Source organism: Miscanthus floridulus, chromosome 1 (assembly GCF_019320115.1).
Source record: "Miscanthus floridulus cultivar M001 chromosome 1, ASM1932011v1, whole genome shotgun sequence".
NCBI lineage: Eukaryota > Viridiplantae > Streptophyta > Magnoliopsida > Poales > Poaceae > Miscanthus > Miscanthus floridulus.
The window spans coordinates 199,442,315-199,454,967 of NC_089580.1; the positions used below are offsets into that span (position 1 = coordinate 199,442,315).

Here is a 12,653-nt window from a genome sequence, read left to right on the forward strand (position 1 = left end):
TGAACAAGATGAACTGTCACTCCTAGCATGGCTGGCATATGTGTTCTTGGGATAGGGCTTCATTCAGGAATAGACATACTCTCCAAAGTGCCTGGAAAAAGGCTTTGATGCACTGATAGACAGTCTCCGAAGTGCTCGAACAGTGGCGTCTTATGGCCATTGAACACAACCTGAACTGTCATTCCTACGATGGCTGAAACATCAAGAACCCTCTTACTCGTGAGGGCTATGAAATCGTCATCGAGATGAGTCATGTTGCACTCGGCAAGGTCAGGCTTGAAGGTGATCCTTGTCCACTTGTCACCCCGTAGGTAAACCGTTACCTGGGGCTCTGACGTCTGACCCTCTTTCTCATGTTTTCAGAGAAAACCTGCCAAAACACGAGGGTAAAATTATATATGCTCTGTATCTAAACTTGCATTGGGTGCCCCTAGACAGGTAAAATTATTGAATTGCATCTGTCACTGTCACGGTCATTACCAGTTCTTCAGTCCTGTGTTGCAGGCACTTTCGATTGAGCTAGTACCCTTGGGTTAGAAGGTACATCGTTTTCCTGGTCCTGTTCAGCCGATATGTGAATGGTCATGGTCCATTCAAGCTTGTCCAATAACACTAACAACAAGCAATCCTACAGGTGGGACTACAACAACCAAAGTCCTACTCTGCTGCCCTATCAATTCACAAGACCACATTCCCATCTGGTCTCAAGTTCATCATTCAAACCCAGTTTCTACAAGCAAAGCGTATACACGAGCCAATATAATCTGCTCCTTAGGGTTTGTTGGGATACACTCTTGGGTTTATTTCAATAAAGCCAAACAAGACCTTCGGAACATCAAAATAGCCAATAGATAAGTTTCAGCATTAGTTACTAACTTAACTACCGTTTTCCTTTTCATTATACCCTTATTCATTCTCATACAGATCTCCTGGACGCAGAAACATACAAAAGCTATATCAAAATCAAACGGCTATTTTGTTCTCCTTTTGCTCACTAGGAGGGCTATCCAATTGTCTGTTCATGTCAGGAGTTGTATCCACTTCGTCCACATTTCTGAACCCAAGCTCTGACATGTCTTGCTTTGCCATCAAGTTTCTGAGGAAGATAGATTCAGAGATTTTTAGAACCACACATGAAAACAATGATTTGAAATTTTAACCGAAAATGCGGCTGCAAACAGAAAAAGAAGCAAAAGGTGCATCTAGCTACAAGAGCTCAACTTGGTGCCAGTAGGAATTTACAAGATAAAACAACAAAAATATTATTTTTCAAAACAAAATCATTACATGCACTAAAAGTAGGTGTTGCCCACTTGTGGAGTTGGGGTTGGCGAACTGGTGCCTCACATAATTACCAAACACTGATCTCGATATGATATGTTCGCCCAAGGATGGAAACAACTAAGCATGCCAGGAGGCCAAACTAGGTTGCCATAGGCTACTGTGGCAATGGCACTTATTTCACTCAACAACTGAAAATGGATCATAACATGATGTAGTTTGGGGAGCATGTTCTAAATCATTTGATGCAGGAAAGAGAATTAGTTTCAACCAAAAGGCCAACTATCTAGAAACTTCGATAGTTACCGATATTTTGGCTTCAGATAATATATTTTCATTTCTTCCTTGGGCCATTAATTTTGTAGAATGTAGCATGCTAAGTGCAAAAGCTAAATTACCCCTAGGTTTTGAAAAATTTGATAAGCCAAAAATGAGGTTATGAACCTATATCATCAAAACTTTTACAGATCTGAAATTAGAATATAGACAATAGGAACTAAGCATACTAACCTCTCCATTCGACATTCCAGATACTTCTTTGAGAACTGCCGACATTTTTCAGATTGGAACCCTGTAGATTTCAGGCAGGCAAGATAGTCTTTCTTCTCCTGTTTGAATAGTTATTATCAATACTCATATAACAAGTATACAAAGTCAGTGGTAACTGATGGAATTCTTCAGCCTTACCAAGTCACACTCATGTAAGTGATCCAATGGGAATACACCTTTTTCAGGAGGTACAGGCCTCACCCCCCTATTTCCACCAAAAGCACCACCTGTGAAAACTCACAAAGTTATTCAGATCTTCGTATAAATATAAATTACAAATAATAAAAATATTATATACGAAGCAATTTTACAAGGTTAACCCTAGGCCGGCACACCTCCTTACCAGCACTCATTTGAAAAAAAGTTCAGATAAATGCCTCCAGGAATAAAGTCGGATCTCTAACAGTTGTGTGGACAATGCTCAGCACTGCAACAGCATAATAAACAAGTCAGCGATGCCAGTAGCATGTGTAGCATTCATACAGTTCATTTGGTAAGCACTTTATAATTGGTAAGTGCAGTGTGAAAAATCAATCGGTTGAAACCTTTGCTTGGTATCAGTAAATACCATGTTTATACCTATACCTATTTAAAACAAATTACGGGACGATCATACAATATTTTAGTGTATTACCGGAATATCAACAAGTATCACAAAGCCAAACTATAGAATAGCCAATGCAAGCATTTTGTACTTATGTAGTTTGCAAGTTGCAACAACAAACAACCACCTGATGAATGAAGCTCCGTGTGTGTTTTTTTCTTTTTTGAGAGAGCGGAAGTGAGGAAGTGAGAATGTCGAATGGAGAGGTTAGTATGCTTAGTTCCTATTGTCTATATTCTAATTTCAGATCTGTAAAAGTTTTGATGATATAGGTTCATAACCTCATTTTTGGCTTATCAAAAATTTCAAAACCTAGGGGTAATTTAGCTTTTGCACTTAGCATGCTACATTCTACAAAATTAATGGCCCAAGGAAGCAATGGAAACATATTAATATGTATGATCTGAAGCCAAAATATCAGTACCTATCGAAGTTTCTAGATGGTTGGCCTTTTGGTTGAAACTAATTCTCTTTCCTGCATCAAGTGATTTAGAACATGCTCCCCAAACTACATCATGTTATGATCCATTTTCAGTTGTTAAGTGAAATAAGTGCCATTGCCACGGTAGTCTATGGAAACCTAGTTTCGTCTCATGGCATGCTTGGTTGTTTCCATCCTTAGGCAAACACATCACATCAAGATCAGTGTTTGGTAATTATGTGAGGCACCAGTTCACCAACCACAACTCCACAAGTGGGCAACACCTACTTTTAGTGCATGTAATGATTTTGTTTTGAAAAATAACATTTTTGTTGTTTTATCTTGTAAATTCCTACTGGCACCAAGTTGAGCTCTTGTAGCTAGATGCACCTTTTGCTTCTTTTTCTGTTTGCAGCCGCATTTTTCGTTAAGATTTCAAATCATTGTTTTCATGTGTGGTTCTAAAAATCTCTGATTCTATCTTCCTCAGAAACTTGATGGGCAAAGCAAGACATGTTAGAGCTTGGGTTCAGAAATGTGGACGAAACGGATATATCTCCTGACATAACATATTAATATATAAAACTCATAAGAGACATAACATAGATGGAACAAAACCATCTCTTGAGACCAATTTGACACACAACACAAATGGAACAAAACCCGCTCTTGATACCAATTTTTTTATCCAAGATAGACTGAACATGCAGCTGCCAGCTATGGAGTGGCAAACAAGAGAAAAACAAAAACAGCATTTGCATACAAGCATCAACAATATCAAAACCTAATGACAAACAATGTGCGAACCACCAAGGTACCAACCAGCAGTGAGCAGCAGTAGTCCAGCAATTGATGCCTATCCAAGAAAATAAGCAATGCAAATTGCAAACTATCCACCTATCTCGATTCTAAGTTCAAAGTTCAGTGTATTTAAAAAACCCCTCTAATGTACGTAATGCACTCATGCAATAGCAAAAGAAACATCCAAAGTTTCACAAAAGTTGTACTTCACAGCAAGTTGTCTACCCAACCCATTATCACAAGGACCCTGTGATTCTAAACGGCAAACATGCAAACTTTTAAACAAGAGTGATATTTGAAGTGCGGCTCTGAGTTTACTTACATTGCTAAACAGCAATGGACTGGTCCTCGAAACGAAGTAAAGAATACTAGCTCTTCGTGTACATATTTGAGTCGACAGCACTAGACAAGATGACACCTGATGTTGACAGGAACTACTAGCTCGCACAGACCACAGTTTCAGTTCTAGTTCCCATAAACTAAACCCTAAATAAAACATGCAACCGATTAAAGGTAAGCCTACACGCGGAAATAACAGAAGCAGGCAAAACGGAAACGTCGTATCAGGAGGCCGTGCATATGCGTCCCTACTACAGAACTAGCGAACATCATCCATCCATATCTACGGTCCTCTGTACTACCGACGAAGTTCAATTCCTCAGGTAAACTTCTCACACAGCCAGATCTACCGACAAACCGCTATGCACCCATCTCAAAAACAAAATTAGATCCCGACTGATCCCCTCGCAAATTCACGAACCTGACCGAAGCGGCTTGGTGGAGAGAGAGAGAGTGCGTACCGAAGAGATGGAGAGAGTGAGGATATAGAGCGAAGCCCGGGTTCCCGCCGACGCCGCGGTCGGGCGGAGCCCCGTCGCGGCTGGCGTCGCCCTCGCTCGCGCCGCGGAGGAGAGAGGTGGTGGAGTTGGGACGGGGGCTCTCTGGTTGGGTCGCCGAGACCTGAGACGAGACGATCTCTCAATTGCGCGGCGGAGGAGGGAGGTGGTGGAGTTCGGCTCGGCCCAGCCTTGTGCTGCGTGCGGCCGTAGCCCGTGACGATCTCTCAATTGGGCCAAGGAAGCTACGCTGGCCTTTCCCATTCGTGTTGGGCCCGCTGAACAGCCCTGTCCGTCCATGGCGTCCAGGGTGACGGCCCACGACACGTTGCACCACGGCGGACTTGCCCGGCCCAGGAACTGCTTGCCACTCATCGCATGGCTTTCCAGCTGCAGCTCCGCCGGCCAAATCGCCCTAGCACCGGCATCTCGGTGGGTCGGACCAACAACGCCTACCTACAATCCTGCGACACGGTGCTGCTCTGCTCGTCTTGGGTTCTGACCAACTGACCATCACTGCGTATACTAGCTTAAGCTTTAAGCCTAACCCTCTCACTCAGTCACTCTCGGTGTCTGTCAGTGCTCACGGAGTCACGGGGATCACAAAACTAGTGGAGCGCAGCCTAGTAGTTCGGTGCTCTAGGAAAAACTTGTAATGAACGTCGATACCAGCGATCGGTTGTTGTTTACAAAAGGATAGCATTGGATCTTGCATGCACACGCGCAGAGCGCAGTTGTCCTTCGACTAGTGAGCCGCCGTGATGCCGTGACAGGAATAGGTTACTGGTCGAGCGAGATCTTTCGCCAGGGCTGTTTGATAATTTCTCTCCAACAAACCCTTAACCACGACTGAGCACGGTCCGCAAGAGTCCGAAGCTCCGAGCACATGGGTCCAAAGGGCTCTGGAACCATTCGGAGACACCAAAGTCCTCGTCTGAAACATACTGTAGTTTACTTATTACGAGCAAGGACTTTCGACCCTATTCGGCAGGACTTATTGATGCTTCGGCTGGTTTGTAGGGCTGATTTGTTGTGAAAAAAAAAATAATGTTCCCATTGTAAAAAAGTAGGACTGATTTTGGCTGATAAGCTCAAACGATCAGGGCAGTTCAGCTCTCCAGCGGAGATTGGATTGGATGACCAAACGTGCATTAATACGTGACCTCCTCCTCTTCTCCTCCGCCAAGATCGGGAGACCTCCTCCTCTTCTTCTACACTGTCGGTGGGTCTAGCGGCTTCCTCCCATGAGCTCCGCCTCGGCTCGACCGTCGTGGAGGCAGAGGCAACCCCCGGCGAGGTCACGCGGCCCCACGTGGGATCCGCCGCGCCACCCAAGCGGCCGCCTCATCTTCTCCTCCTCCGTCCCCCTCCTCTTCTCCAGCAACGGCGCGGCCAAAGGAGACTGAGCGTGCGGCTCGATGTCGATCTGAGGCGGAGTGTGTGGCCCGGCGTCGAAGACGAGAGCGACCGGTGTAGAGTTGCGTCCGCCAGGTAAGGAGGAGGCACGGCTGCACAGAGTTGAATCTGGATCAGAACGGAGGAGCGCAAGAGAGAGAAGAGCATTGTGCTAGGTGTATTGTGGTCTTTTACCTCTGGTCTTGGTACACGTGCTGAGTCCTACAACGACCCTTTTATTGGGACGGATGGAGTATATTTTAGGGAGATGAAATGCAATATGGCAAAAGAATTTATGATATGTTCAGAGAGGGAGGCAGATCCCTCGAAGATGAATTTGTGATCTGTTCGGAGAGTGGAATCACCCGTATCAAAAGCAGATTTCATTGAGAGGATGTCATGGTTGTCGGAGATCCTAAGTATCACCTCCTCTAGAAGAAGGGACAATAATAAATCACTTAGGGCCTGTTTGGATGATGCTGTTTTTGGAAACTATAGTATCACGAAATAGTAGTTTTATAAGCCAAAGAGACATAAAACCGTAGTTTAGAAGAAAAAAAAAGAGGTCATGAGTGGAGTTCCTAAAAATTCAAAAAGACTACAGTTTTGATAAAACTATAGTTTTAGATTCTATTAGATTTGCTGCATCCAAACACTCAGAAACTTTTAAAAACCAAAGCATCTTGTAAAGCCATAGCATTTTTTTAATATTTTAAAAATACTTTGTATCCAAACAGTGTCTTAATCTGCTACCCATGTTGAAAGCATCTTGAATAGAGAGAGGAGACAATAATATTACTTAAGCTGCTGCCCGTGCTGAATGGATCTTGAATAGAGAGGTGCTTATAAGAAAATGAACGCACCATAATGTAACGAATGCTCATCATCTGATCATGGTAAGGAATGCTTATGGGGATCCCGGTCCCATGCTGAATGCATCTTGAATAGAGAGGTGCTTATAAGAAAATGAGCGCACCATAATGTAACGAATGCTCATCATCTGATCATGGTAAGGAATGCTTATAGGGATCCCAGTCCGGAGAGAGAAGAGAAACCGGACCGAGACTAGTAGACTACTAGACTAGTGCCGGGCTGATCTTCCACTGTTCTCATATACTGTATTTGTTTACTTCTCGTTGTTTTATGGGTGCTATGTTACCTCAGCCACTAGCTGTCGTGAATCTAGATTGAACTCACTGAATGTCGGTGTTTCGTACAAGCACCGGCAAGTAAAATTATAGTAATGTGCGTTCAGCTCGGATGGTGCGCTAAAGGACACAAGATTTATACTTGTTCGGGCTGAATATCCCTACGCCCAGTTTGTTGCTGCTCGTGTTATTAGCACCGTGAATGGTTCGTAGTAGGGGATACAAACAATCGAGAGAGGAACAGGTCCCAAGTCTCTGATGGAAGGATCAAAAGGAGGCCAAGAGCTTGGTAGCAGCTTGACTGTGTCTGTGTGTCGTGTTGTTCGGTCCCCCTTATTTGGAGGAAGCACATCCCCTTTTATAGATGAAGAGGCTGGCTTTACAAGGGTGAGGGCTTAGAATGCGTACTCTACCTAGTCTTGTGGCTCACATCTACCCAGCCTGGTTTCTCATTCTGATGAGTGCGAAGGATGATAAGCGCCTGCAATACTGTTGACGCCCCTGTAGAATGTCAGGATGTCTGCATAATACTGCCCTACGTAGGATATGGGCTGCAGTATAGTGTTTTTGACTTACGAACCTTGCCCAGCCTTGCTTCGCACGCCTCCTGGCTCCTATGAGTCTCCGTCAGAGGGACGCGGGGTCGGGGTCCGGAGTAGCGCTGTGGGCAAGGTCCTTTGATTTGGTGGACCCGAGGGGTCGGGAAGCGGGCGCCGCTCCCTTAGGTCCATAATGTGGCGACGGCATGTCCATCCTTTGTGGCGACCGCAAACCTTTGTGGCGAGCTCTTCGGAGGCGATGATTGCGGATGCGTGTCTGCAGCATTCGATTTCGCACTCGTAAGCACGCTGGAAGGAGGTGTCGATGGTGATGACCCCACGGGGGCCCGGCATCTTCAGCTTAAGGTATGTATAATTGGGGACGGCCATGAACTTCGCGTAGCATGGTCGTCCTAGGATGGCGTGGAAAGTCCCCGGGAACCCCACTACATCGAAGATCATGAGGGCACTGTCCTTCTCCTCTGCATCGTCTGTGGCGAGTACAGGTTCCTTCCCCTGTTCCCCTTTGTTAAGCCCCTCGGACAAGTATTTGCGCATGAGGTCATGAGTGGAGTTCCTAAAAGTTCAAAAAGACTACAGTTTTGATAAAACTATAGTTTTAGATTCTATTAGATTTGCTGCATCCAAACACTCAGAAACTTTTAAAAACCAAAGCATCTTGTAAAGCCATAGCATTTTTTTAATATTTTAAAAATACTTTGTATCCAAACAGTGTCTTAATCTGCTACCCATGTTGAAAGCATCTTGAATAGAGAGAGGAGACAATAATATTACTTAAGCTGCTGCCCGTGCTGAATGGATCTTGAATAGAGAGGTGCTTATAAGAAAATGAACGCACCATAATGTAACGAATGCTCATCATCTGATCATGGTAAGGAATGCTTATGGGGATCCCAGTCCCATGCTGAATGCATCTTGAATAGAGAGGTGCTTATAAGAAAATGAACGCACCATAATGTAACGAATGCTCATCATCTGATCATGGTAAGGAATGCTTATAGGGATCCTAGTCCGGAGAGAGAAGAGAAACCGGAACGAGACTAGTAGACTACTAGACTAGTGCCGGGCTGATCTTCCACTGTTCTCATATACTGTATTTGTTTACTTCTCGTTGTGTTTATGGGTGCTATGTTACCTCAGCCACTAGCTGTCGTGAATCTAGATTGAACTCACTGAATGTCGGTGTTTCGTACAAGCACCGGCAAGTAAAATTATAGTAATGTACGTTAGGCTCGGATGATGCGCTAAAGGACACAAGATTTATACTGGTTCGGGTTGAATATCCCTATGCCCAGTTTGTTGCTGCTCGTGTTATTAGCACTGTGAATGGTTCGTAGTAGGGGATACAAACGATCGAGAGAGGGACAGGTCCCAAGTCTCTGATGGAAGGATCAAAAGGAGGCTAAGAGCTTGGTAGCAGCTTGACTGTGTCTGTGTGTCGTGTTGTTCGATCCCCCTTATTTGGAGGAAGCACATCCCCTTTTATAGATGAAGAGGCTGGCTTTACAAGGGTGAGAGCTTAGAATGCGTACTCTACCTAGTCTTGTGGCTCACATCTACCCAGCCTGGTTTCTCATTCTGATGAGTGCGAAGGATGATAAGCGCCTACAATACTGTTGACGCTCCTGTAGAATGTCAGGATGTCTGCAGAATACTGCCCTATGTAGGATATGGGCTGCAGTATAGTGTTTTTGACTTACGAACCTTGCCCAGCCTTGCTTCGCACGCCTCCTGGCTCCTATGAGTCTCCGTCGGAGGGACGCGGGGTCGGGGTCCGGAGTAGCGCTGTGGGCAAGGTCCTTTGATTTGGTGGACCCGAGGGGTCGGGAAGCGGGCGCTGCTCCCTTAGGTCCATAATGTGGCGACGGCATGTCCGTCCTTTGTGGCGACCGCAAACCTTTTTTTGGAGTGTAGTGGTTGTCGTATATCTTTGTCGGGTTTCGTGTCCCAGAGCTGAAGGCGGCGCCTACAACTCTATAGGGCGAGGAGCACGCTCCTGTAATACCTTTTGGGCTCTGCGACGCCCGGAAGAGTCTAAAGCACCCGTCTAGTCGTTCCCTGGCAGTACCTTTCCTGCCGGGGCGTAGGGTATGGTCCTTGAAGCAGCGGTTGACCCGAACGTCTAATCTTGCTCCGTGCCCATGATCATGGGCGAACGAAGGAGAAGTTATCAGGTAAGACAAGACTAGTCTTTGGACATCGAACGGGGCGAGGTTCGTCCTTGGTCGTCGGGCGAGACAGAGTCCAGTCCTTATCCTTTGGGCGTGACCGAGCCCACCCCCTAGGGGTCGGGCGAGGCGGAGTCTATCCCTCAACCCTCGGGCGAGGCGGAGCTGTCTCGAAGGTGTCGGGTGGATTGGAGGCCAGCCCTTAGCCCTCGGGCGAGGCGAGGCTAACCCAAAGGCGTCGAGCGAGACAGAACCAAACTTCTATCATTCAGGCAAGGAACATAGCGGCGCCCTTGTCCGTCCTAAAGTTTTTAATGTTCGATGGTTATTGGTTCCACCTCCTAGGATACCCTAGTATTAGGTCCCCGACAGTAGCCCCCGAGCCTCCGGGTGATTTGGATAGAATCGCCTGGGGGGTGTTCTCGGTTTCGCCGGAGTTACTTTGCCGGAAGGTGCGCGCGAGCGCACCCGATGGGTGTAGCCCCCGAGCCCTCGGGTGAGTAGGGTCGCCCGGGGGTTGTATTGGACCCTTCACGGGTAAGGCTGAAGGACTTAGTTTTTTGTCAACTGGATATTTTTTCGAGGGGGTCATGGTATCTCGTTCGCGGGGATCTCATTCAGGGCTGACCTAACTGGGGCTTGATGGTGGACCGAGATCCGATAATACTTGTGTCCTTGATTTCAGACCGTTCACGGACCCGCCCTCAGTTCGGCCAGCCGCCAAGCTTCTGGGCCCTAGGTGGGCCAAAGAGGAAAAAGTCTTCATGCCCTGTGTTTCCCAGGTGGGTAGAGAGTCCGGATTCACCTGGAGAAGGTGAACCGTCCACCGTGATTTTTGGTGGGAGAGGATAAGGACTGTGGGCGCGTGTCCCATGACATGACGCGGCGGTGCGCGTGGCAGGCCTAGAGATTGAGGCGGACGGTTGCCCTTCTCGCATCCGTCGCCCCTATAGAACCATGGGGTTCGCCCTCAAGGTTCCATATTTCGCTCCCTTGCCTTTGCGTCTGAAACATCCGCCGCCAATCGCCCCAGCCTCCTATGCCTGCACCGCCATCGTTGACCGGCTCACGTCCGTGTTGCAGCCGCCGTCAAGCTTGGGCCTGCCTTGTAGCCACCGTCGAGCTCACGCCCACCTTCTCTCCAATTGGTTTAATGGAGTTATGGGGCAGATCTAGCATCACCTCTCAGTGTTTGGAGGGCCTCGTCCACCATGGCCTTCTCCGTCCACTGTCCGTCATCTAGGAGTGGCTGCTACCTAGCGACGAGGGTGAGCCGACGCCGCCCGAAGGGTATGTTGTATCTTTCGCCATCTTCCATGAGAGGGGATTTGCGGTACCCGCGCATAGATTCCTTTAGGGGCTGTTGGATTATTATGAGGTGGAGCTGCAGCATCTTACCCCCAACAAGGTTCAACATATGGCGGCGTTTGTTGCCCTGTGCGAGGGTTTCTTGGGGATTGATCCCCATTTTAATCTGTGGCGGTATTTCTTCACCGTCAGTTTGTCAAAGAGGAAGATTGGGGGGAAGGATGTGAATGTGCCAATGGGATGCGCGCAGTGTTCATCTGTGCCATACCCGGTCGAGGGGTTACCTGTTCATGCGTCTGGCGACTTCTAACAAGGGATGGCACTCGCAGTGGTTTTATGTCAGGGATGATGTGAGTGCCACCCTGCCGAGGTACACCGGGTGCCTTATCGAAGAGGCTCTGGAGTCGTGGGCTTGGGGCGTCTAGTTCAAAGATAAGAAACACCACGTCGACCTTCTTTCTGCCCTCCAAGTCCTGAAGGAACGGGGCGTAAAGGGGGCGGGGATTATTGGCGCCTATCATGCGAGGAGGGTGGCTCCGCTGATGGCGCGCGCGCTTCCCTGCATCAGATGATGCCTGGGATGTCGTTCGAGGGGACGGTGCTTGTTGATGAGGCGCTCCCTTTCTCGGAAGTGGCGTAGCGCATTAAGGAGGCAATGGAGCCGACGAAGGATTCCATAGGCGGTGTCCTCGACATTGTGTATCCGGTGCCCGGACACCTCCCAATGTGGCCGGAACCTGGGTTCTTCGAATTCGTAAGCCTTCTCCTCCCATGCTCTTTCTTTTTCCTGAATCTCCATTTTTTATTGATACTCACTTTTGTGATGTTGGAACCAGCCAAGGGGGCTAGTCTTCAAAGATAGTCCGGTTCTACTGCCAAAGGACAAGGCCGTGGCGGCGGTGAATCGACTCGCGGCCAAGCGGGACAAGAATGCAAGGGAGCAGATGAAGAAGAAGAAAGGACTAAAGCAGGAAGCACGGGATTGGGAAGAGGACATGAGCAGTGATGATGATGATGATGACGATGACGATGACGACGAGGTAGCCATCGGCGTGGATTGGGGCATCCTGGAGGACAAGGACATACTGACAAGTGTCCACCTATCCATGCAGGGACCCTTCCCGTTCCACGCGGAGGGAAGTGAATCGGTGAGGTCGGAGGAGGCCGGAGAGTCCGTCGCTTCGCATGGCGTGCCGACCGGGGATCGGTGGATGGAGGAAGGCGGGCCTACCGCCACCGACCCCGAGGTGATGGTGGAGGGGAGTGGCTCTGGTGCCGCGCCCCATGAGATAGTGGAGGGGAGTGGCTCTGGTGCTGTGCCCCATGAGACGGTGGAGATGAACCCCCCTGCCTCAGAGCTGGGGGCAGGCTCGAAACGGTCCCGCCCAAACAAGTCGGGGCAGGGATCTAGGGATCCATCCCCAAAACGCTTCTATCGGCCGAAGGCGTTAGTGTAAGCCACTGATTCCCTTGTTTTCACCCCTCTCTCTCTCTCTTATTTTGACCTAATGGCTTTTACCTTTGTGTAGGTTCTTGCGGACGGGCCACTCCCTGGGGCTGGCGCCCAAGAAGAGCCTCGCCA

The 12,653-nt window shown here is 48.0% G+C and overlaps 1 protein-coding gene across 1 annotated transcript; it reads right to left on the reverse strand.

Moving 5' to 3' along the window:
• Nucleotides 1-699: 699 nt before the first annotated feature.
• Nucleotides 700-4,631, reverse strand: LOC136508911 (uncharacterized). Its single transcript, XM_066503695.1, has 5 exons — nt 4,457-4,631; nt 2,174-2,257; nt 1,969-2,057; nt 1,792-1,889; nt 700-1,096 (listed from the first exon to the last, which is right to left on the reverse strand). The coding sequence occupies exons 2-5, from the start codon at nt 2,181-2,183 to the stop codon at nt 964-966; spliced, it is 330 nt and encodes a 109-aa protein (XP_066359792.1). The 5' UTR covers nt 2,184-2,257; nt 4,457-4,631; the 3' UTR covers nt 700-963.
• Between the last annotated feature and the right edge of the window lie 8,022 nt (nt 4,632-12,653).